This window comes from Cololabis saira, chromosome 13 (assembly GCF_033807715.1).
Source record: "Cololabis saira isolate AMF1-May2022 chromosome 13, fColSai1.1, whole genome shotgun sequence".
Classification (NCBI taxonomy): Eukaryota; Metazoa; Chordata; class Actinopteri; order Beloniformes; family Belonidae; genus Cololabis; species Cololabis saira.
This window is the reverse complement of record NC_084599.1, coordinates 14,642,519-14,668,838: the sequence shown is the minus strand read 5'-3', so window position 1 is coordinate 14,668,838 and position 26,320 is coordinate 14,642,519. Positions and strand designations below refer to the sequence as shown.

At 39.6% G+C, this 26,320-nt stretch overlaps 1 protein-coding gene across 1 annotated transcript in view; it reads left to right on the top strand.

Moving 5' to 3' along the window:
• Nucleotides 1-26,320, top strand: part of oca2 (oculocutaneous albinism II) — a 57,187-nt gene extending 30,867 nt beyond the window's left edge. Inside the window, exons 17-24 of the mRNA XM_061737054.1 lie at nt 356-413; nt 608-716; nt 7,414-7,541; nt 8,112-8,171; nt 8,903-9,007; nt 11,182-11,275; nt 17,586-17,679; nt 24,818-26,320. Of these exons, the coding sequence (XP_061593038.1) occupies nt 356-413; nt 608-716; nt 7,414-7,541; nt 8,112-8,171; nt 8,903-9,007; nt 11,182-11,275; nt 17,586-17,679; nt 24,818-24,905 (736 nt within the window). The 3' untranslated portion in view covers nt 24,906-26,320. The remainder of the gene's footprint in view (nt 1-355; nt 414-607; nt 717-7,413; nt 7,542-8,111; nt 8,172-8,902; nt 9,008-11,181; nt 11,276-17,585; nt 17,680-24,817) is intronic.

The window sequence follows — 26,320 nt, the reverse complement described above, 5'->3', positions numbered from 1 at the left end:
GAGAAAACACTATTGTTATTGGGTTAGATTCTTTTCCAACAATCTATGATGCGTACATGCTGGTTACTGAGATAGAGAATACAGTATGTATTCTTTATTGCGTCACTAAGAGGAGAATAACATGTTAATTCATAAAAGTTATGTTGCACAGCTCATATATAACAATATCCAAACAATAAGAGCCACTGAGAAATTGTATAAACTTGACCAACATGACAACTTTCAGAACAGCTAAGAGAGTTTTACTTCTGTTTTACTTTCTGTTTTACTTCTGTTTTACTTTATTTTTCCAAACTTCATTAACCTGCAGATAAACTAGATAATGTGGTTTCAAACGTTTTTCTTTTTTTAACAGACAAATATCCCAGGAGGATAAAAACTGGGAGCAAAATATTCAGGAACTGCAGAAGAAGGTAGGCTCTGATTTTCCACCTCAGACGCAACCCTGACTCGCCCTGACTGTGGTGCATTGATGCTATCTGAGTAATGAAGTCAGCCAAGTATTTGGAAGTTTACTTAAGACAAACGGCATCAGTCAGATGAAATAACCTATTGAAAGTTCAGAAAGAAAACAACATATATCTCTGCATATTTTTTGTTTCCGCAGCACAGAATAACTGACAAGGTCCTCTTGGTGAAGTGTGTATCTGTGCTGGGAGTCGTGATCTTCATGTTCTTTCTGAACTCCTTCATTCCCAGCGTTCATCTTGATCTTGGTATGCAAATTTGACAAGGCTATTTCACATCAATTTGACAAAACTCAAGGTGTAAATGTTGTTCCTTTTTTAATTTGTAGAACTCTTTGTCAGGTTACAATCACTTTTACAGAGTTTGGGACAGGTTTACAATTTTCTCCCAGATTACAGTAACAGCAACATAAACCAGAGCAGAGACCCTCAGGTCCCTAGAGGGCTTGCCTAACCATTAGTGCTTTGCAAGGGTTAATCAAAACTCTCATTTAGTCCACAAATTGCAGTTGAGATCAAGACCATTCATGTCAAGATCACAACCTTCACATCTAGATCACAACTTTCACATCTAGATCTCAACCTTTACATCAAGATCACAACATTTCAAAATTGCTCAGGGGTGTTTTTATGACAAACACAAAAGACTTCAGGGAGGAAAATGATAGAAATGCAAGTGTACATTACAAGTACATTATCTAACCAGATATATGTTTTCCTTTTAGACTTAACACACAATTTGACCATGGTACATCATTGCACCTCACTGGGTGAATATGAGCTCGTTCAGGGGTCTACATATGAAAAACAGCTTCTTCTCTCTCTCTAAACTGAGGGACTGAATATAAAAATATGTCTAACAAAGCAAAAAGTACTTTTAATTCGGCATTTAAATTTCCAACTTGTTTTGATTAAAATCGTTCTTCAAAACAGGATCATTGACAATGTTTCACCAATACTGATGTTAAAAAGGTCTTTTGGTGAAATCTCTTGGTCAGGTCTGCTTTTGCATTCCCAGATGTTCAGATATTAATTCAGGATATCTTTTGTGCACCAACAGTTCAAAACTAAATTCAAAATGCATTTCAGTTTAGATCTGAAATAAAATAAGCAGTAACTCCTTTAGTGTATTGTTGACTACATTTAGTCAGGTCAGGTCATACTGGTTTTTTGACTTACCAGCACATATCTGAAAATATTACGCCGTTCTCAGTCTAAATGTTTTAAAATGTTATTTTCCAGAAGTGTACACCAGATGGTAGTGCTTTTTCACTACATACCTTGCAAATATTACTATATTAGTACCAAATAATTTTTCTCTTCAAGAAGTTTAATGTTACTTTCCTGTTTGCATTTTCAGACAATAACAATTCTTTTTTTCACCTCAAACGTTTTTGTTCCTTTTTCTGTTAGATTTTTTTCAGTTCCTTCTTTTTCATGTCATCCATATCACCAATAAGTTTCCAATTAGAGACACAAAGGAGACCACTATCTTTTTTGAGTCCTAATACTCCATTGATGAGAATGCTGATAGCTTTATAATGATTAAATATTTTTTGATAAACCTCAGTTCATAAAGCTTCAGGGCTGTCCTCATGCTGCTGCAGCAGCATGTGGGGTTAGCATGAGTTTCCCACTGTCAGGTTTTAAATGGCAAAGTATGAAAATGAGTGGATGTTACAAAGTCCGTGAATCCAGTAAAGCAGCTGTGTTTACATGCCAGTTGTGGTTTAAGTTGAGGTTTATATCGTGGCTGCCTGTGACTTCTGACTGTCTCTAACGTGAACTCAGCAGATGACCTTAACATCAACTAATTAGCTTGGCTTTCTTCACGAATCTCCCCCTGAAGTGCCTCCCTCACCCGACTCAGTTAATTACAGGCATTGCTCAGGTTACCTCTCTGACATCTATTAAACGAGAATGACCCCACAGCAGCATGTTTCTGTCTTGCTGGAGGGACAGGCGCCCGCTCAGACACAAACCTCATTAATGTATTCAGGTCAGTCAAGGTTCACTACAGCTGGAAGCCCAGTCTGTTCAGGCACACACACTCTTACAACTGAGCCTCATTAAGATTTTATAAACTTTACTGTTATGATTTCATCCCTCTCTGGGCATGTGGTGATACACCTTTAGCGATTATATCAGTTGGATTTCTTTTAAAAAATCAGGGGATTTTAACATTGAAAGTACTTGGACAATGTCAAAACAAATGCCAAGTAAGGTGCAAATTTAAGTATTGTTGTTTTCTGTAATCTTGACAGAAGTTCTTTTATTGAAATAGTTGTAAAGCCCAAATAAAACATTTGGAAAAAAGATCCTTAAACACTTCTTTTACAACCAGAAGCTTTCAGACAGGTGAAAAGAGAGTATATCCTCTTTCAGTTTTACAAAAGAAGACTTGATATAAAATGACATCTGGTATGTAATATCCATGTGCTTCAAATGCAAGAGATTAGTCAAACACACTAAATGAATTCATAACCAAGAAGTGTGAACTCACTTATAAATAGGTTTTGGCAGCGTGCTTGTCTGAAGGTTCTCTGTTAACACAAGGCCAAAGAGGAGAGATCTCAGCAATGATTTTAGAGAAGAGGTGCTGTTGGCCATCAGTCCAGCAGCTGTCAGACATCGTGGAGGTGGGAGATCATTTAGACTTGTTTTGCAGCAACAGGACCTGGGATGCAGATAAAAGAGTGGGGTTGCAAAGGCCTAACAAATTTCACCTGTGTACCTGATTGGGGGGGGGCACATGGGTGAAATTTGCTAGGCCTTTGCAAGCCCACTCTTTTCTTTGCATCCCTTTTAGGACTTTTTGACCAAACGTTCCAGGGCTAGTTTGGTGCTAGTAGCAGACCTAGCACCAGGTTTTTGCTTTCAGAGCACCAGTTGTGAAGAAAGCACCAACTAAGATGCCTGTGGTGCTACAGTTGCCCCAAAACGTTGCTGGGCCAGATCCAAGAACTGCTACGTCATGGACTGAGGATGTAATTATTGTAAACAACCAGATCAATGCAACCACTATATTTACTGTTTGCCATAATAGCCATAAGTATTTGAGAGTCTAGAGAATTCTTCAGATTGTTCACATGCACAGAAATATTTGCAGATACACACACATGCATTTATTTTTTTTCATTTTTCACCAAACAAGTCAGTGCAACACATGCACAGCATTTCTATTTACATTGGATGGAATGAAAAAATGCTAACAAAAAACAGTAAACTGAAAAAAAAAATTGCCGAAAAAAAATATATATATAAAAAAAAGAGGCGAGAAAAATAATTAGGCAGCATCTTGCCACACAGCTGGGTCTGGCCACGACGCCTCGTCCACATCACAGGCAATATCAAAGAAGCGCCTTGAGTGTCTTATCCATCCCTGAATTGCACCCACATCAATTTCATCACATGCCTCTTCCATAGCCTGCACAAGAGGCATGTGCACATAGGGCTGCTGGTCGAATACCTTTCACCGCCATGCTGAAAAGAACTCTTCTATGGGGTTCAGAAATGGTGAGTATGGTGGGAGGTATTGCACGAGAAATTTTGGACTGGGGCTGCGTGATGGAGGCTCACATTGTCCCATACTACAACATACCAGTTGATGGCTGATAGTTTGCATCATTCATGAGCTCTGGTGGTTTGAGAAAGTTGTGGAATCTGTCCAGAAATGTGGAAAATGGGCTGTGTTCATGGTCAAAATCAGTGTTGGTGTGTTATCCAGTACACTGGGAAAAAATGTTGCTTGCACTGTGCTGCAGTCAATATTGTAAACGTAATCTGATTTCATTATTTCCCTAACCCTCATATTTCAGGTTAGTTTTTCTGTTAAATAAATCCAAACGTTGCATAATATTTGATTTCTGTTAATGTGAGGGTGCGTTTTCCGAGTTATAAGATTTGATAATGACCAGATTCATTATTTAGTCATCCTAATACCTAACAAAATTGAAATGACAGAGGATGAACTGTTGTTTTTGACATGACTCTTCATTTTTGGGCATTTCCTTCAGTCATTTAGTTTGTTCTGAGATTTTTTTGTTTTGTTTTCACAGACACTGCTGTCTCCTGCTATAGAGTAATCCGTCATAGAACTATTCAGACTTGCCTGAAAGCTCTTTTTAATTGGAGAACTCCTCCGTTTTGTCTGCTCTTTGCTCCTTGGTCTGCAAACCAGGGATAATTAAGGCATTTATGACTGTAAGGAGATCAAAAGTGTCCTCTCAGAACTTTGTAATCTTTAAGATAAGATTACTTATGACAAGAAGTTCAAAATAATGAAATCTTACTTTTAATCATGTGTTTCCTTTAAAAAATAATTCTAATTCTTGTGTGGAGGATGAAAAGCTGTTCAGAAATCACTAGGTGTGTTGGTTAAGATTTCCAGAGAGAGCTGAAAACGTGTTCTATGAGTCAGAAGCATCAGGCAGTAGTCGTTATAAAAGAAACGTCTCATCCATGGAATGGGAAAGTAGGAGCTTGATTATGTTTTCTAACCCTTGCTAACATTATTTTTGTTGTTGTACTCCAGCTTGGTTAAACACAACTCAAGAATGATGACAAATCATATCAGACTCATCAGTAAGACCTCATCCACTGACTTGTATTAATCTACTATATAAGTAGAACAACAGTTTGAGCTCTTAATGTCATTTAAAAAGAGACATTGTACATTTAGCTAACTGTGAAGCTACTGATGATTATATTTCATGCATATGACCATCCGCAACATCAATGTATGTAAATCTGATTCCCCTTTTAAGTCACTGGAATTTACAATTTTTTACATCAATTTGCCACAAATTTAATCAGATCTTCTCCGAAGCCACAATAGTAGACAATGTGATTATGCTGATAGCACAATGAGCGTTCCTCATATCTTTACTGAAAACACTCATTAAACATTCACTTTGTAAATGGAAAGAGTAGATGAACGTATGGACAAATGACTTCACAGAAGTAGCACCAATTATAGTAGTACTTACTGTAGTTAGTACTTTTGTTCATAAGTAAAATTTGCTGATGTGAATTATGTCAAAGCAAGCTTGTTGTTTTCCACGTCCCCTCCAGTGACCTTGTTGTTGCTGTCCACTGATTGATGTGTGCAGTGAACACCTCAGGTTGTCTCCACTTATCTGAACCAGTGGTTTGGTGTTTGAGTGTTCTGCCTTTCACTTCCTTCACATAGACACTGTTAATAACGGGGGGCATCGAAAAATCCCTGGCACATTTGTGTTCCTGTCTGTAAAACTGTTAATTTTACTCGTTGAAGAGGGAGCACTTGAGTTTAAACCCTATTATGCCAAATGTATCATATTTGATACTTGAATTTATCAGACATTTGTACCACCCCCATAAAAAAGGAAAGAAAAAATGTTTTATACAAACCAAAAAATCGAGAAAAAAAAATGTAATTATATGAAAACTAATTTTTTGATCAGATTAAACAGGTGAGATTTGGGGAGGTTTTGAGGAAGAGAGTTCTAGAGTTGTGGGACCTCTGGACCTCGGCTGAAAGCTCTACAGCCCAAATGGGGAAGGACAAATGGGCAGGTGGATTGGAGAGTATGAGGCTGAGGAAGATGTAAAAGGCTTAGTGGACAGATAGAGCTGGGTTTCATCCACATACCATTGGAAATGGATATTGTGTCTATGGAAGATATGACAGAGAGGTAATAAGAAGATGATAAAGAGAAGATGCCCTAGCACAGAGCCCTGGGGAACACCACTCTTTACCAGAGGGTTGTGATTTAAAACTTTAGATGAACTGACTTAGAAAAGGTATGAGTAAAACTAGGTTATTGCAGTGTTGGTGATTCTAATAAAGGCAAGACGGTGAAGAAAGATGGTGTGAGAAACTGTCAAATGCTGCAAATCAAGGACAATATTAGATAGAAGTCTAGAGAGCAGTCCACAGGAGGTCATTGGTGATTTTTACCAGAGCTGTTTCCGTATTGTGAAGTGGATGGAAACCAGACTGAAATGTTTTGTAGAGATCCTTAACCATGTGTCAGGGATATCGAGGATAGGATCCAGATGCAGGAGACCAGGAGGCAGAAGTTTCAAAAAAATGTTTTATTTCAAATTTAACCAAAACAAAAAGCACTGCTAAACCAGATTACCAAAAAAACCCGAACATGGACATGACAAAATCCAAAAACATGCCCTGAAACATGGGGGGTAGACACAGTACGGACCATCAGGGAGCGGGGAAAGACAAGACAAGATGTACACTGAAGACTTGACGAGACACAGGTGCATATGATCAGGGCAGATGGGAACAAGGGAACTCAAGACATAACTGAAACACAAAACTGTGACATCAACTCAAAGGTGTGACAGACAAAGGATCGTGAAATTTTTTTTCCTAAATCCTGAATTCCTGAAAAGATATTGTAAATTGAAAACTGGTCGATAATTATTTACATTGCTGGGATCTGAGCAGAGCTTCTTCAAACTGTTGCAGTTTTAAAGATTGATGGAACAAAAGATGATAGTTAGGAATGTATAATGGCAGTTATGATGAGTAACAGTGAATCCTGAAATGCTAACTATCAAACTTTTGTCCACCAGATGTTGAAATTACATTGTCATGAGAAATGCTGCACAACAACCAACCAAATGCTGGCACATGACACATGTGACTTCCAAGAGGATTACATTTTTTTCCCCATACTTTTGGATCACTTAAATAGAGTTCAATGAACATTTTGGAGAGTTTCTTATATATTTTCTATATAAAAAGTGTTTTGTGAGAAAAGATAAAAGTTGGATCTTGCTTTTGAAAATTAAAAAAGTTTTCAAATTTTCTTTTTAATGTGAGCACTTTGTCTTCTTGTCATCCATCTCTGTAAATCTGCTGCTCTGTTCTGTGTGTTGGATATTTTGTACCGTAAAAGGAAGGTGTCTGAGAAGATGTTACTTGCTCTTGTTCTCTCTAAAGGTTGGATCGCTATCCTGGGTGCACTTTGGCTTTTGGTTCTGGCTGACATCCAGGATTTTGAGATCATCCTGCACCGGGTGGAATGGGCCACACTGCTCTTTTTTGCTGGCCTCTTTGTTTTGATGGAGGTAATGCACATGCATGCTTTGTTTGTAGCTTTTGGAAAGCCTGTTTTTATGTATGTATTTATTTGGGGGCTGAGAAACCAAAAACTGATGCAAAACAACAGCTATGGATCAGGGCCCTTATTTAAGGCCTGTAGATTTAGATTTATAAATTCTTAAAGGAAAATAGGACCAGGGTTAGGTGATATTAGATATTGACAGCACGCTGGTCAGTGAAACAAATTCAGTTTGCCAGTAAGCCCACAATGTAAAGGTAATTACCTATTTCTTAGCCCATGAGCCACCCAGCAAAATGATAGAAACAGGAACGTGATGTGAGCACTGTGAGAGCTGTCTTGTTTCTTTCTTCTGAGTGTTTGTATAGATTTGTGCAACACAATTTCTCCCAAGCAAACATCTTTTTTCTCTTTATTCTCAGCGTCAGGTTCCATAACAATAACAGATCTGTCTCTGCCCATTTAATGTTCACTGAATAAATGGCCAAATTGCTTTTTTCTTTTAGTTACCACATATATACAGTTATTTCATGACGTTTTTTCTTCTCATATTGATCTGTTCCTCTTTATTTTTCAGGCTTTAGCCCAGCTGCAGCTTATCGACTTTATCGGAGAACAAACAGCACTGCTGATAAAAGTGAGTTTTTCTTTTGATTCCAAGTCTGAGCCATCATCTCTCAGGCGTTGCCACTGACGTGATTGGTAATTGGGCATGGGTGACACGATATCGCATTTCATGAATATTGATCCTTTGGCTCTGCTCTTCTATGAATTCAATTAGTTTGTTTCAATTATTTTGTTTATCTGATTCCTGCCAGCAGCTGAAGGGGTCTGAGCTAATTTTCAGCCATATTCTTGTCCTGTGCGTCATGCAGTCGAGTTGTCTCTTAGCTGAGAATTTCACCGAGTAATGGGTATGTCAGCTCACGTTTAGATAGTAGTCCTGTATGAGTCTAATAATCACGCGTGGCAGGTGCCGGGCCGCTCTGGATCTCTGACGTTGTCCCCAGGCAGTGGACAACGTGCCAGGGCAGACCTGCAGGCTCTTGCAGTCTGAACACAGCTAGAGAGCCCTTGAGAGGGGGAGATTATGTTTTCTCTAACCTGCCTAAGCAGGTTGCTGTAGAGAAAATCAAGAGGGTTACAACTACATCATGCAAGATCTCACCTGGGGAGACGCGTCAGAGCGTGAAGACTAAAACCTAGATCCTTTGCTTCTGTCATCAAACAGCTTCGACGTCTCAGCCTGTCAACATTAAAGATTGATAATAATTGATGTGTTTGATTTAAAGCAGCGACATGTTGACGTAGGCGTCGTGAATAGTGAAGAGATATGATCTGTTTTTTCTTGATTCTGTCCCCTCTCAGGCGGTGCCAGAAGACCAGCGGCTGGCTATAGCCATCATCTTAGTCATGTGGATATCGGCACTGGCTTCCTCTCTCATTGACAACATTCCCTTCACGGCCACCATGGTGAGGATGCAGCAGTGTACTTTCACTGGCATTTTTCACTTAACTTGACTTTTATTTATTTGCAGACAACATTTTTTTTCATGATCAACTTCTTTCTGTTTGTTCATACGCATCAAAATCTTTACAACAGTTAATTTTTTTCCATTCTGTAATGTTTACGTTCCTTCTTACGACACTTATAATGATTTCTGGCATTGAGGATACCAAGAAATGAAGCTTTTCAGTGAGTGTTTTCTCCCATTCTGCCTGCAAAGCAGTCTTAAGCTACTTTTCATACAAATTATAATAAGGCATACAAAACTAAATAAACTTAGCACAAAACTGAAAGAAATTTGTGTTTGATACATTATCTCTTTGTTGTAACAACACTTCTCTGACTGCAATAAATCTTAAACTGTTGGAAAGCCTGTTTCTTTCCCTTTTAAATGGTGACACATTTGTGAGGAACATGCATTTGTGGGATGAGCAGCAGACCTGAGTGTTTGGGTTGTGTCTATGGGAAATTTCCCAGATCTTCTCTGCCAGTACCAAACAGCTCATTTTCCTGTTGCTATTGACTCTATTGTTTTGAGCTCCTGGCACCCCCATTTGTGAGCATGGTGCTCAGTAGGTGTCTGCTCGGCATGCCATGTTCCACTGATCTGGAGAGAGCCCGTGTCATAGGGCAACTTTAAGCTGGTGTTCTGCAAAATCAAGTTCCACGTAGATTGTCTACGTACCAGTACCTCCGGTGTCAGTAGACCTGCAGTGACTGCCCTTCATGTCACACCCGTTAGGTGTCGGCAACACATGCACTGGAACGAGAACATGTGGTGAAACGTTATCTTCAGCATTGAATCCAGCATGGACGTGCCCTTCATGGCAGAGTGACCAACACAACCACGTTGGGCGACTTGTGACAAATAGAAGATAAATAGAAGGTTGAAGGACGAGATGCCGTCCCGCAGCAGTGTGTGAGCAGACTGCTGACCAGCATGAGGAGGAGGTGCCAGGCTGTTGTGGCTGTGTCTGGTTCTCCCACATGCTACTGAGGCTCCTGTTTGTTAAATGGATCAATTGCTAAATTGCAAATATTTGTTGTTTTTTCAAACTTTAATCCTCCAAACACAAACAAGAGTCCATGTCTGCCCATTGGCAGAGAAGATCTGGCAAATGTTTAATGAGTCCAAATCACATACTCAGCTTTGCTGCTCACAGACGCATGTTCCTCACAAATGTGTCACCACTTAAGTTTATAATTATGCCACTTGACTTTTGAAGGCACAATAGATTTATTCATACGGTAGTTAAAAACACACTAATTTGTTGCAAATGACGGATTAACTGCAACTGAACCCCCTTCTGTTGTCAGCTATCTGTTTTTCTAAAGGGAATAGATTATGCAGAGATCAGTAGTTTCAGAAGAATGCCAGTGTCCTCAATTCGATTGACAGAGAGACAAGAAACTACTGGCAGATTAAGACCGGCTGGCTCAATTAAACCACCTGATTTTTGACTAGTCAGCCCCCAGCACCCAGCAGTGTGTCTGAAAGTTTTGAAATGGCCCTTTTGATAATTTATTTTCTCCTTTATTGCCCATGCAAGCCTCGCTCCACCTGAGAAGAAGAGAACTTCAAAGTGCGTCAGCTTTCAATTTAGAGCACAACTGATAAGACTGTGCATGTTCTGATTGTTACAATAGACTGAAGCTGAGAAAAGATTTGTTTTTTCATTTAGAGAAGAATTTACGTTTGGACCGTTACCGTATGAAAAAAAACTAAGTCCTTTCCTTTTCATCAGTTTAACATTTACATGAAAAAAGTGATTCTGCTCTGTAACTCTTTTCGTTGACTTTCTTCTAATATCATAGTACTTTTTACCGTTATACAAAAAGAACCAGGTTACACTAAATTTGATAAGCAGATGGTTATAAAATTTTAACTTTCTCCATATACACGATGTCCAACTGCTTTCCCAACCAGGATGACTAATACGAGGCTCAATATATGCTTTTTTTTAATTAATACGTTTATGTCGTGTGACGTGCACAGCATTACTCACAAAAATGCCACATTGGAAGTTTTTATAATACATGAGAAGAAAAGAGAACTGCTGAGATACAAGTAAATGCACGTTGTTCTACTAAAACAGTGACAAAGTCAATTCCTACTGAATGTCCCGTGTACTTATCACAGATTCCAGTTCTCATCAACCTGAGTCAGGATGCAGACGTGAACCTGCCAGTGAAGCCTCTTATCTTTGCCCTGGCCATGGGAGCCTGTCTCGGTGGTAAGTCTTCACTCTCAGCCTTATGCACTTAATGCTGACAGAGTGTCTGTAGAAGTCTTTACCCACATCAGGGACTTTAGAGACAATCCTCATCTGAAAAGTGAAGCTCTTTAAGGACAGTCTCTACGCTCGAGGCATAAGCCAACATATCAACAGCTGTGCCGCTCCTCAGGGAAGTCAGGCTGACTTCCAAAGACCTGAATATATGCCCCATAAAACCTCCCAGCTGGCCCTTCAGCAGTGTGTGGCTTTGTTTGGGCTGAAAGGACAGAAGTAGGGAAGAACTGTCAAAATATTTCAGTTTAATCAACTGCACTGTGACAGAGTTTTATCGATCGCAATAAGATGATGATGCATCCTAACTCCATTCCCACATTGACAGCTTCTTAGATGAGAGTGGTTACATAGTGGAGCCAACAGTAGATAAAACAAGCCATTTATCCATCCATTATTTACTTACCAGTGCACTGCCCAGATAGCAAAATATGTTAATTCAATGTTGAATTATGGTCAAAAAGGTTGATTTTCATATAAGGTTGATGATTGAGGGTGGATCAACCATCAAACAATCATCCAATTCTAGCTAATTAACCAATGTTGAAAAGATGTCATTGAATCAATGTTGTTTTTAACATCACCGTCTTATAGATGTTGAATCAACATGTTGTTTGTCGTTTTTGTATAATTTAAATGTCAGGCTTCAATATGGATTCAATATTTCTGCCTTACCATATTTCAACGTTGATTCACTCATATTTTACTATCTGGGTGCTTATTCCTGTTAGGAGTCATTTTATGAATTTAATACATTTTTATTTATTCATAATGATGCAAAAGCAATATTATTTGGAAAGACAACATTGGGGGAGTTTTTAATTTCAATCTATAATAAAATAATTTTTTGTTTATCATTTTATATGCCAGGCTTTAAAGGGTTAAAATATTTAAATTTTATTTAAAATTTAAGGTGGAGTTTGTAATGCACATCTTTCTTCAAACCTCAATCAAATTAAACCACACCTCTGTAATCACATCTTCACAACATGAAGATGTAAGCGCGCTCCACACTGGAGAAAATCATCACGTCATTTGGATTGCGTATGACATAGACTATCTCTCTTAGGGATCTGACTCGCCGTAATTTGCCACAGTTCGTGACAATGCAGCCTACAACTTTCTGCTTCTGCTTACCTATGTGGGTTTTCCTCACGTTTTTTGCATTTCTTTCTTTCTTTCTTTCTTTCTTTCTTTCTTTCTTTCTTTCTTTCTTTCTTTCTTTCTTTCTTTCTTTCTTTCTTTCTTTCTTTCTTTCTTTCTTCTTCTGCTTACCTATGTGGGTTTTCCTCACGTTTTTTGCATTTCTTTCTTTCTTTCTTTCTTTCTTTCTTCTTTCTACAACTTTCTGCTTCTGCTTACCTATGTACGTTTTTTGCATTTGTGTTAGATAAAGACTTTCCTTTTTGACCCACGCATCCATTCAGGATGTGAGAGAAACTGTAGTTCCCCTACTGACCACTAGGGGCTGGCTCCAGAATGTGCATCAATGTGCATTGACCTCCATGTTAAAATATTCAACTTTGCAGCAGAAATAAACCCATTTAAAGCTTGATTAAAAAAAAAAAAAAAGGTCTTGGTCTCCAAAGCCAAATTTCACAACCATGTCATGTATGGGGTGATTTATTTAGTAATTACATTTTTATTTACAACATCAGGTCAAATTCTATAAGGCAATGAGTTTATGCATAATTGGGAGTGTGGCACAGCCAATGGCCAGCTGTCATCACATCTGCCACTTAATACTTAGCACTGTGTTTACTTGTGAGTAAAGCTTCTAAGCTGTATATAATAACAAGTCCTGCTGTCATAATTTAACAAAGAAAAAAATGCTTCTTGATATGATCACCTACTCAAACTCAAGACTGAAAACTCATGTTGATCATTCATCCTGCAGTATGTGACTATTTTTGTATTACCTCCTCAGTTGCTCTCCTTGCACGTTAAGCCCCTTAGAGTTGTCATCGATATGAAATCAAACCATTGAGACCAAAACGTTTTTTTTTAAGCATGTAAATATGTTTATTTCTGCTCTAAAGTTGGAACAACACGGGAGTCAGTGGGGGTTGACTCACTTTTGGAGCCAACCTCTAGCGGTCAGTCAAGGAACTACAATGGATTTTTGTTCCACATGAGTCTCAACCTGGAAGTTATATGGGTGTCATCATTGCTGCTCAAATTTTTATAACCATTACTTTAGACAATGTGTTTTAAATAGATTTTACACTTTTGTATACCAGCGGCTTTATAGATAAAGTTTGGTAAGAGAAACTCAGAAATACATTGGAGAGAATTTTAAAAATACACTCTTCATGACTTTACCACAAATACAAAGTTCCATCCATCCATCCATTGTCCACCGCATTATCCGAGTCCGGGTCGCGGGGGCAGCAGTCGGAGCAGGGATCCCCAGACTTCCCTCTCCCCGGACACCTCCTCCAGCTCTTCCGGGGGGACCCCAAGGCGTTCCCAGGCCAGCCGAGCGACGTAGTCACTCCAGCGTGTCCTGGGTCTTCCTCGGGGCCTCCTCCCGGTGGGACATGCCCGGAACACCTCACGAGGGAGGCGTCCAGGGGGCATCCTATACAGGTGCCCGAGCCACCTCAGCTGGCTCCTCTCGATGTGGAGGAGCAGCGGCTCTACTCCGAGCTCCTCCCGGGTGACAGAGCTCCTCACCCTATCTCTAAGGGAGCGCCCCGCCACCCTGCGGAGGAAACTCATTTCGGCCGCTTGTATCCGGGATCCCGTTCTTTCGGTCATGACCCAGAGTTCATGACCATAGGTGAGGGTGGGAACGTAGATCGACCGGTAAACTGAGAGCTTTGCCTTTCGGCTCAGCTCCCTCTTCACCACGACGGACCGATACAATGACCGCATTACTGCGGCCGCCGCACCGATCCGCCTGTCGATCTCGCGGTCCGTTCTCCCCTCACTCGTGAACAAGACCCCAAGATACTTGAACTCCTCCACCTGAGGCAGGAACTCTCCCCCGACCTGGAGGGTGCAAGCCACCTTTTTCCGGTCGAGAACCATGGCCTCAGACTTAGAGGTGCTGATTCTCATCCCAGCTGCTTCACACTCGGCTGCAAACCGCCCCAGTGCATGCTGAAGGTCCTGGCTCGAGGGAGCCAACAAGACCACATCATCTGCAAAAAGCAGAGATGAAATCAAGTGGCTCCCGAACCGTACCCCCTCCGGCCCCTGGCTGCGCCTAGAAATTCTGTCCATAAAAATAATGAACAGAACCGGTGACAAAGGGCAGCCCTGCCGGAGTCCAACACGCACCGGGAACAGGTCTGACTTACTGCCGGCAATGCGAACCAAGCTCCTGCTCCGGTCATACAGGGACCGTACAGCCCTCAGCAGAGGGCCTCCGACCCCATACTCTCGGAGCACCCCCCACAGGATGCCACGTGGGACACGGTCGAAAGCCTTCTCCAAGTCCACAAAACACATGTGGACTGGTTGGGCAAACTCCCATGCGCCCTCGAGCACCCTGCGGAGGGTGTAGAGCTGGTCCAGTGTTCCACGACCGGGACGAAAACCGCATTGTTCCTCTTGAATCCGAGGTTCGACTATCGGCCGAATTCTCCTCTCCAGCACCCTGGAATAGACTTTCCCCGGGAGGCTGAGGAGTGTGATTCCCCGGTAGTTGGAACACACCCTCCGGTCCCCCTTTTTGAAGAGAGGGACCACCACCCCGGTCTGCCAGTCCAGAGGCACTGTCCCCGACTGCCACGCGATGCTGCAGAGGCGTGTCAGCCACGACAGCCCCGCAACATCCAGAGACTTGAGGTACTCAGGGCGGATCTCATCCACCCCCGGTGCCAAATACAAAGTTATAATGATTATATTATTGCATGAAAACATCTTATATATATATTCTATATTCAGTCAAGCAAAAATAAAGTAGTAACTTTATATTTACTCCTTTTACCTCTTAGCCTTGTTGGCGCAAATGCATTCTGGGATACTTTGCCATCTCAAGTCTACTCAAGACTCCACCAGGTGCATCCTCGAAAAAATGGCCGGAGTGAAAACACATCCATGCCTTTCGTTTGTTCGTTTTCAGATGGGTTCTTGCAATTCGAACATACTTCAGCTGCAGATGACGTTTCACAGGAATGAAAGAATGCACAGTAACGCATATTGAGAAATGACCAATGTCTTTTATTTCTCTTTGTCCCTGCTGGTCTGTCTGTTATCTCTCAATTTTTTTCTCTCTGTTGCAGCATGACTTTTTTTTTTTGCATTCTGTTTTCTCAATTTCCTTTGAGTTTATTTTGGGATTACTTGCCCATGCAGCACCTTTCATTGAAAGTAAACAACATCTCTGAGCTCCCACCGCCTCTCACATCTCCTGAATTCGGGTAATTTATATTCACCGCATGATAAAGGTTTCACACGTACTTTTGCATCACCGGTTCTGAAAAAAAACCTCCACAAAGTACATAGCTGTCCTGTGCATCCTTGCTTATTCTATAGCTCCTTCATCAAGCCTCATCGCTCCTCATGGGGATTCAAAGAAGGGAAAAGTATTTTTCCATTTCCTGGTTTCTCACTTCCTCCTCCTGTCTGTGAGCTGGTATTTTACCTCCAAGGTGCACAGTTGGGGAGAGAACGCTTGGTGTGAGCTGGATGGACATATATATCCTTTATGGGGGGTGTCAATATTATTTGTAAAGTCGGCATGACACATTGTACCACTCTAAACACTTAGGGCCTGATTTACTAAGATCCTAAATAAAGAGTACTAAATTGCGTGTGCACTGAAAAAGTTTGCACGTGCTGTTGTTGTGTGTTTTGCGGGTGATCAACTAAGAATGCTTGCGCAATTGATAACAGGTGCAAACAGCAGTATTTAAATGAGGTGTTGCGTGTCTTACGGTTTGCGCCATGGAGACTTTGGATGGAAAGCAGGATAGTCGCAAGCGCAAAATGAAATTTGACGAGTTGGAGTTAGAGATATTAGTGGAAGAGGCAAATAAACACATTCATGAACTACAGCAAAGAAATGTAAACATTACCAAAAGAAACGCAATATGGGAGAAAATCTGCGATAGAATAAATGCAGTTATAAGACAAAAAGAACAGCAGATGAGGTTAAAAGAAGGTGGCAAGATATAAGGCGAAGAACTAAAGAAAAAGTGGCATTTAATAAAACTTCGGCAAAGACACTCTCTCTCTGCGTATTCTTTGATTTTGGCGATGTCACCTGTTGTGCCGTATTCAGCACCCCTGCCGTGAAAAGCACCCCCTCGTCGACATATATTACCCACAGATCTCTTATTCACGAGTAAATGTCAAAAAGGACTAAATGCTCATGTTTAATTTACTACAAATGACAACGTACACACAATGACAAAAATTATATTCTCATTCCGTGTCACGTTCTGTTTAGCGTCCAGTTTTGTGTTAATGATTCATGTTTAAATGCGCTCATGGATTCCACAATAGTCATACTTTCCCACAATCACAGTCACAGATAACAAAAATCGGGTAAATGGTTATTGATGTCATTAATTAATAGCCTGCTTACTGTTTTGTCTTCCATAATATTTGTAAATATATATAATATAAACTCCTAAGTATGTGTTTGTGTGAGTGTGTATGAGGGGGTGCTTTTCACGGCAGGGGTGCTGAATACGGCACAACACCACAATAACAGCAGCCATCGGTGCGTAATGCTGGGCAGATTAGCACCTTCCTTTCGAACGTATTAAATACAGACGCAATCACAATCCCTGCAATAACTTTCAGGCTTGGTAAATCTCATTGCGGGTGGTAAATGGACATATTTGCATTTTCCCCTCCCAGTATTTAGTGCTTTCTGGCGGGTACGCCCCATATTGATTATTCATCAGGGCAAAAGTACTAAATGAACAGCTTGTGCTATTTTGCTCATTTGAGAGGCGCAGTCCTCTTTGCACGCTGTTAGTAGATCAGCTGGCACTTTGGTTTGCGGGTGATGTCAAGTTTGCACACGTTTTTACACACGCAAACCTTTAGTAAATCAGGCCCTTAGTGTTTATCAAATTGCTGCCAGTTTAAATTGACTGAGATGGTTTGGAAAGAATATGAACAAAGGAACTGAGGTTGAAGTCCGAAATAAGAGGAGAGAAAATTGCAACTGTTTGTTTGGATGTATAAAATATATTTGTCTAAACTATTCGAGATGGGGCTGCGTTCTTGTTGGGATTAATCATTTCAAAAGTTACACAGCTTTCTTGTAAACATTTTTTCATGTCTTTTTCAGGAAATGGCACATTGATAGGAGCGTCAGCCAACGTTGTTTGTGCAGGAATCGCTGAGCAACATGGATATGGCTTTTCTTTTATGGAGTTCTTCAAGTAAGTCTTTCCTCTTCTAACACGATAACTTAAAAATTGGTAAGCAGCCCAGTGGCAGCGAGAGGTCACAACCAGCATGTTTGAAAGCTGCTTGGTTTTTAGTATGTCTAGTGGGCTAATGTCACACTTGGCCATTTCTGAGAACAATTCACCATAGGCTGTTCTGCCCCAGGGGGTACTTACACATTAATGTTTGTCATATGTTGGGGTGGAAAATGCCAGTAATTTGTATTAGTGGCATCGCAACAAATGTACAAATCAGAGGCAGTGCTGTAAATACCCAAGCTTCTTTTCACAGATATTTATAACTCTGGGAAACAACAACACAGGGTCAACTTAGCCTGAGAAGTGATTTTTATTTGTGTCAGAGAGTTCATAAAGGCACTGAGACGTGCAGGTTTGGTGGAAGTCAGACTGTAGCAAGGTCCTTCCATGGCAAACAGGACGCTGCAATGTGTCAGAAAAAAAGCCTTAACTGCCGACCTGTGTGGCCAATATAATTGATACTGAACGAAACTCTCGCAGGGAGCTTGATTTGAGAGCTGGTTGGTGGTAGCATAAAAAAGAAAAATGTTGAAAAAGTAATTATATCTCAGGCTGGAAACAAAATAGCCTCCCCAGTTTCCATCTGCTCGCAGATAATTTCCATTCTGCTGCTGTAACTGTCAGGCATGATTTGCTCGCCGGAGAAGCAGAAGCGGTCAGTAATGTTGAAAACACGATGAATATGACTCTGATTAGATCATTTTGAAAATGGCATAGTTGTTTGAATTATGGGACTACTAATTTAGTGTATGTAACACTGGAAAGGGAGGCTGAGATACCATTTAGTTACTGGACTATGTGACAGATTTGATGCAGGTTGTGCTCACTTCAAACTTTTACTTACATTAAACTGCTATTGTCAATAAAGACACGTCAAAGATTAACAAATATTTTCACTGGGGGGGATGACAGAGTTTGATTGCTGCTGCTGAAAGAATACAAATTACGTAACTGCAAGTAATATCTGATTATTGTTTAAAGGCATGACAACATTTGGATAGATGGATGTCAATTCCACAAGAGAGAGCCAGTAAAATCAATTAAATAATCTTCGGAAAGTCTTACTTCAGTTATTTATGTTGAAAAATGTGCTTTCTTCACTGAAAAGTCATAGGAAGGGGCTTCTCTGTTGGATCTCATAGAAACTGATAGAAACAGTTGCAGCCTGTCAGTTCTGCTTTGCCCTGCTGCAGCTATGTTTACACTGCCTGGATAGAAGCATTGCTCTTGGCTCAGGCACTGCCTGTAATTGGTTGTCTGTTTCAAGGGTCACAGCTGTTCAGAGAGACAGGTACAAGGAAGAGGAGTCGGTGTTGCACACCACACAGCTGGGACTAACTAGTGGTGTATCAGGTGGTTGATTCCAGGGGCCACGGTAGCCCACGGGGACATGAATGCCTTTTTGATGGGCCATCGCAAAGGCAAATGAATGGCCCTGAATAGCTCAGCGGTAAGCTGGTATGGCCTCTGTTACATCCTTCATACCTGCAGGTCCTTATTCTCTGCCATTCCTCAAACATTAACCCAGAGATCTTGGTGAAAGCATCTCCTCTTGATATGCTATACCTCCATATTGGCAGAGTTTGCACCTTTGCTGACTCTACCCCTTAATTGCAGTCTGAAATATAACCACGGTTTTTGTATTGTATCATGAAAAACAACCCTCTCCTTATTCTGTTCTGTTGTTTGTGCACACCGCCAGGCATATCTCTGGACACAATCATTCCAAATGAATGAATAAATTAATTACATTATCGACTGGTGGACATTGTCTACAAGGATGTTTATCACAGTCGTGTTGCGTTCCCCCGGAGTTGCTCAGCATCCACACCCAAGCTTGAAAATCATTTTGTTTGTGAGGACTTCTGGATGAACCCTGATATATTGTTAGTCCTTTCTTCCACAGTTCAACATTGGACTCATACGGCCATAAAATATCCTACCTAATTCTTTCTTTGATGGTGATCGAAGTTTGTTGCGATCCCGAAATGAACAGACACTGAACAGGAAAGTCAAATAACTGCATGGAGGCACGTTTTCTGTAACCAATGCTAGAAGTGCATGGTGATGCCTTTCTCTGCACATCTGCACTTTGCTTCTATTTATTTTTTATTTTGTTAAGGAAAGTTTTTGTCTTACTCTCTGGCCAGTTTCTGATATGATGCAGGGTTTTGGTAGATTTGGGTTTTCCTGTGTTTCATGCTTTACAGCAGCTTTACAGCCTGTTTTGTGTTTTGTCGTATTGCTGAGGTGGTTTGTTGTGTTCAACCATCTGGGTTTTTCTAGAATTATTTTGATTTTTCTTGTGTTACCATTATGAGGGTCCTGTCCTGTGCTTTATGACTGTGTGTGTGACTAAATATTGTTTGTCTGTCATCCCTTTCCTGGAATTCCATCGTATTTTTTTCTTTCTTCCTTAGTTTTGATGCACATTTTTGGTTCAGGATGGTGTTTTTCAGCAGTGCCTTTTGTTCAAATAAAGAGCTTTTATTTAAACAAATAAAAACTCCTGTGGTCTCCTGGATTTGTGTCCAACTCCCCTGACACTTTCAACGATAACATAATTATTATGATAAAAAGCTATTTTTTTTGGCATGAGGCATTATCATTATTTGGCCAAACTTTTCAAAAGCAACCATAAAAATTCTGTATTGTATATTTAGGAAATTAATTTATTTAATTACTTATATAATTGTTCAATTGCAAATGTTAGCATGCAAACAGGCTAAACTAAGATGGTCTAAAAGACCATATGATGCTTCTACAAAGAGGGTTTCTAGTCATGCGCAGTTTCCTTACACATTGTGCATCTTCCTTTTTGTAGCACGATGTTATACATTTAATATTTCCTTGCAGCCCTTTGCATCTCTGCTGGTAACATAATGGTTCAGCCCCAATCTGTGTTGTATAAATCATAGAGCACATCAGCTGTTGCTATGAAGAACAGTTCATGCTGTTCTGCCTCCCCAGACGTGCACCGCGTGAGTTTGTGTAAAGACGCTCTTTGAGACTCCATCAGGACTTTCAAAAAGCTCCCATCATATGCAATTAAGTGGAGGTGTGAGCCCATGAGGTAGACGTTAGATAAGGTAAACCTTCTGCTGTTGCAGCTTTTTCTTGTGCCCTCTGTAACTTCATGCTGCGTTTGTGATGGAGTGTGTTGCTCAGTCGATAAGGATTTCCTTGTGTAGAGGTGACTTCAGCTTTTCTGATAACAGTTCAGATTCCTACCACCATTGATCTTAAATGGATTTTCAAAGTGAGCTCATGCTAATGCTCTGTTAAGACCTCGACCTTACAAAATCATGTCATCTATTTTACGTAGAGTTCCTGCAGATGGGCGTGTTTTTTTATTTATTTTTTATATATATTTTTAACACATCTTTTACTCCGAGGTGGATCATATCATATACATACATTGTTGTGATTGAGAATTGTTTTCATTATTTAGAGTTATGGAGAATTTGGAGTTAAGAGGATGACAGGCTTCGGGCTACAGAAGAAGAGACCGAGTGGCACAAAAGAGAAAAAAAGTGTGCAGAACACATGCGGTGCATCTGTTTGTGAGGTTGCCTGTTCTGTGATTGCTGAGGTCTGCATATCCAGGCTAGATCAAATATGTTATATATAGGGTTTTGATTTAAAGCAGATGTTGATTTACACATTCCCATTAAAAACGATTTCTCAATTTTACTTGAGAAAAAAAAATATTATTATAAACATCTTAAAGCATGATGTTTATAATAGCAGTTCTGAGCTAAAGTGGCAAAAGTTTTAACGAAAACTAAAAAGAAGAAAAAGTAATTATTAACTTCAGTAAAATCTGCATTTTCCAACAGTTCAGTTTTTTCTAGTTTCTGGATTTACTATAAATGTGTAAAAATGAAGTCAATAGCAACATTTCCTTTCATTTACATGTAAAAATGATAATTACTTTGACCTTCACGTCGTCCTCATTTCACTTAACAACACGAAGACTTGGTTTCAATTAAATGCACCACAGTGCTGTGTCAAAATCATTATTCATGAGCTTAAGTGCTTCACTAACCTCCATTTATTTTCAGATCAAGCTATAATTTGACATTTCCATATGCATTTTAAATAAAGATTAAAATGTTCCCCTTTTTTCCCATTTAGAACTAAATTAAGCATGTTCAACTCTTGCAATAGTAATATTACATTTTTTCTTTCTTTTGTCAGAAAAAGCATCACATAGTTTTTGACATTCATAAAAATACAGTAGAACACATTGATTACCAGCATGCTTTTTAGCCTATACATGTGTTGGAGTTTTTGGCCTCCAAACCTTATCTGTGTCATAGACTTGAGGCAAACGGATCCCTGGCCCTCAGAGCAGCCATGTGCTCATATAGGACATGGTATTCATCCAAATGATAGATTACGTATGCTACCTCAGGAATAGAAATCTGCCACCAACATGACAACAGTTACTTCTGTTCTGTGATGAAGATCACAGGGTCTGAGACATCAGACTAAATGACAAGAGTGCCACGGAAATGGCAAAATCAAATCAATTTCATAGCACAAATAATATATATATCAATCTAATGTGCCATGTCTAGTAGCAGTAGTGTTCATAAAAAGCAGGATGACATGTCTTAACCTGCAGGCTGATGTGTCCTTCCAGCTCTGCTGGGCCTGTGCAGCTCTGACCTTCCTTTGAGAGAAACGATGTTTAGCCTGTGGGGCTCAGGATGCTGTCATGCATCACATGCATCACAATAAGATATTTGCAATAATTTAGCTTACCACTGATTCGGTAAATTTTGCAGTCCTTTTACTGAAATTGCAAAAGGTCAAATAGCACAAAGAAAACAATTGTTATTGTAAAAAGATACAGTATTGATAGTAAAGCAAGATAAGTGAGGCTGTTATGTCATATGTCACCTTTTTTTCTATTAACTATTGTAAATAATGGTATGACACATGTGACATCCAATTTCTGGATAATAACAATGTACTAGTGATACTGGTCATATGATAGGATGTTGAAGTTAAGTGTAAAGTCGAAATTTAAAGTCGAGGTTCAGGTTGCTCCGTACCGAGAAGGGTAGGGGTTCCATCCACAACTGCTGCCGCAGCAAAAAGCTCTGCATAATGTAAATAAAGTGCACATTTGGAATAAGAAGTGCTGTATGAATGTGTAGTTAGAAAACTGAGAAAAACATTATGTAGCGGCCCGTACAACCATGGGCAAAAAGAACAATGGTACAATGTAAACTGCTAATAAAATGATCTTTAAAATCAGAGTTATCTTTTAAAAGGCTGAAAGGAAATGTCATTGAAAGTTATCTGGAAACAGAAGATGATTAGAAGATGATGAGTGATGGGTTTAAGCCAGAAAAGTTACAAATTTAACAGTAATTTTTCATCATTTTTTGAAAAAAGATCTTTGTGCATATAACATGATTAAATAGATGAACCCTGCACCCTCAGAACACCTCTTTACATAAAAATATCATTAGAGATTAACGGGATAAATAATATCCCTGACATCAGGTCGCAGAGTGAAATAATTAAAAATGGCGATAATTACTATCTCGAATTTCACCCGCTCCACAAATTCAAAGACAATCATGTAAAGTAGAGTGCAACAATGAAGTTTAAAAGCTCATTTAACACGTCGGCACTTCCACTGACAGCGAGACAGTGATGAAAGGAGGGAAGAAAGCAGCATAATTAAACAGACAGGAACCTTTGTCCTGATCATCACTTCTCTTGTTGGTTGTTTTTATGTTAGGTTTTTCTTCTAAACTTAGCTCCTAACATCTTTTAACACTTAACTGAGATGCTATTAAAGTTTCATGCTGTAGTTGTATGGAGTTCAGCCTGTTTGATGGCGCCCTCTGCCACCACTTATAGCAGAAATAGGAACGATCAGCGGGTCTGGACTGTGGGCCAGAATGCTCGTTGTGGTGATTTGGAGACAATTTGGAGATTAATTGTGTCTGGAAATAACTATAATTGTAATTCAAAACAAAAATTATTACTGGATTTGCATTAAATTTGGAAGTTGAAGCTGTGAAGAGGTTCAACGATGTCAGTATTACTGTTTGATAAGACAGGTGCAAGTCTCTCTTTTTTTTTTTTTAACAATATCTTTATTGTTTTTTCATTTACAAACAGAATATTACAATAAAGGACATTTCACATCTAGTTCTGACTTAACAGTTTTAACCCCCCCCCCATCCCATCCCACCCCACATCCCTTCTCTCTTTACATATTTCTTGTTATACAATCCAAAGTTGGTACCTAATATTAGTACCAAATAACAACACAGTCCAGTGGTACCTCTAGGAAATTAAAGATATACATAACCTAAACAAAATAATCAAAAATTGCCCTTTTCCTGTCATCCTCCAGATTCCTTCTTAGGTATCCTGCCCTGCATTGTCCTCCCGTAGAAGCGCCCCTATGTCTCCTTTTTTAATAAATTGATCAAATGGTTTCCAGATTTCTTCATACATCCCAAGTTTATTTTTTAGTGTATAAGTTATTTTCTCCATTGACCTACATTGTGCCATTGCCTTGAACCAAGCACCAATTGTAGGAGCATCCGTTTTCTTCCAATTGAGAGCGATGATCTTTTTTGCCTGCAATATAGCAAAATCAATAAATTTATGTTCTTGGGGTTTCAAATTAAGATCTTTTGGATATAAATGCAGCAATAACAAGGTAGGCTCCAGTGGGATATTCATGCAGGACAGAATAAGCACAGTTTTAACAATCACCTCCCTTCAGAATTTTTTAATTTTATCACATTCCCAAACGCAATGCAAAAATGTTCCTTGAACCTCATTGCATGGTGCAAGTCTCTTTATTATAAAACATAGGTTTGTGTTTATTTGTGTATTTTGCCTGACTGTCTGGGGAGCTGCTATAGACTAAAGAATAATGTCTGTTACACAAACACAGTGCTCAAGTTAATCCAGCTTCTCAGTTACATCTCATGTGACTTAAACGTTGCATGTCATGAGTGGATCAAGTTATGTCTTGGTGCATATTTACATCAGCTTGTAGCCCATTCACTCATTTTTCTCAGCTAATTTTCCATTTTCTTGCTCCTCACAGGTTGGGATTCCCCATGATGATAATGACATGTATGATCGCCATGTGCTACCTGCTGGCCACCCACATCGGACTGGGGTGGAACATGTAAACACACACCTGCTGTGCCCAGCCAAAGAGACTGCGTGTGTCTGCGAGCGTGCTTGAGTGTGTACGTGACCTTCCCTTGAAAAGTTTCAGCTCACTGTAACATGATGTGTAACCGACTGACCCACCAGGTTACAATATATCAAGCACTGCAACCTTATCTACAGTTTTTTTCAAACACCGGGAAGTGTCTTTGAGCAAAATGTGGAACATCAGGGACCAGATTTACAGGAGCTTTGACCAAAACTTTGAAACTATGAAATGTTTCTTCACTGCTCCACTTCACATCGGTGAACATGGTGCTATTGCCTCAGCGGGCATCATAGTTGGTGTAAATGATCCCAGCTCTGGCTTCTGAGGTTGTTTCTTTCGAAATTAATGTGGCCTGTTTACAAAAAGCATCAAATCATTACTTTAGGCTCAGATATATTTCGATTACAGACATGTTCAGAGAGCTAATAATAATTAGTTTCACCCAGGGCTTACCAAACTCATATTAAAAAAAAAAAAAAAAATCATAACACCCAGTGAAAGGGATTTTGTAAAAGTTTGTCTATTTTTCATTGTTGTACTCCCAAATCTAAAAACTTTAACATTAAAAAATTTAAGTAGCACCAGCTTCACTGCTAAAGAATAGATGATTGAAGAAAACACAATCTTTAACTGACTCAGCCCAGTTAATCAAATTTATCGTAGTAGTAATTATCACTTGGAAACACGTGGAACGGATAGCGTTCTTGTATTTATTGTACAACCAGATAACCTGAATATGATCTGCGTTTGATCAATTAAACATGAACAATAATGACTGTCATGGCTCTGGATTTTATTTCTCTGAGCGAGTCATTATTATTTATAGGTATTAGGCATCACTTTTTATTTAATATTCAAAACTCTTCATGCTTAAATAAGGAATATTGAAATAAGTTTGTTACATTTCCAAAGACATTCATGTTTCTGTAATGACTTTGCTGGTAGCTCGTGTCTGACGGATGAGGTCTCACCATCATCTCTTCATTGTCAAGGACACTTCATGTGCAGGTTTGTTTTCATCAAAACTGTCCCGTAAAGGAATAAAAATCAATAAAAGGTTTTATCTCCTGAGAATCAAATATGTCAAAGTCTGTATTCAAGTCTATTCTCACTAATATAATGAATGAGTTTAGAAAAATGTTTTCATGTTCTGTCCGTAATGTTGATTTTGCTGGAGCACAAAGTTGTAGCCATGACAACTGACACAGTGTCAGATACGGATGTTGTTGCAAAAAAGCCACGTAATGTAAACGGTCACTGCGTCACACACATCTGACCTTCTTGGTGCTCCTAACTCCAAGTATCAGACCAGATGGTAGAAATCTTACCAGGGTTGAGAAATGCCAGAAAAAAAAGAACAGAAAAAGGCATTTAAGCTGAACTTAA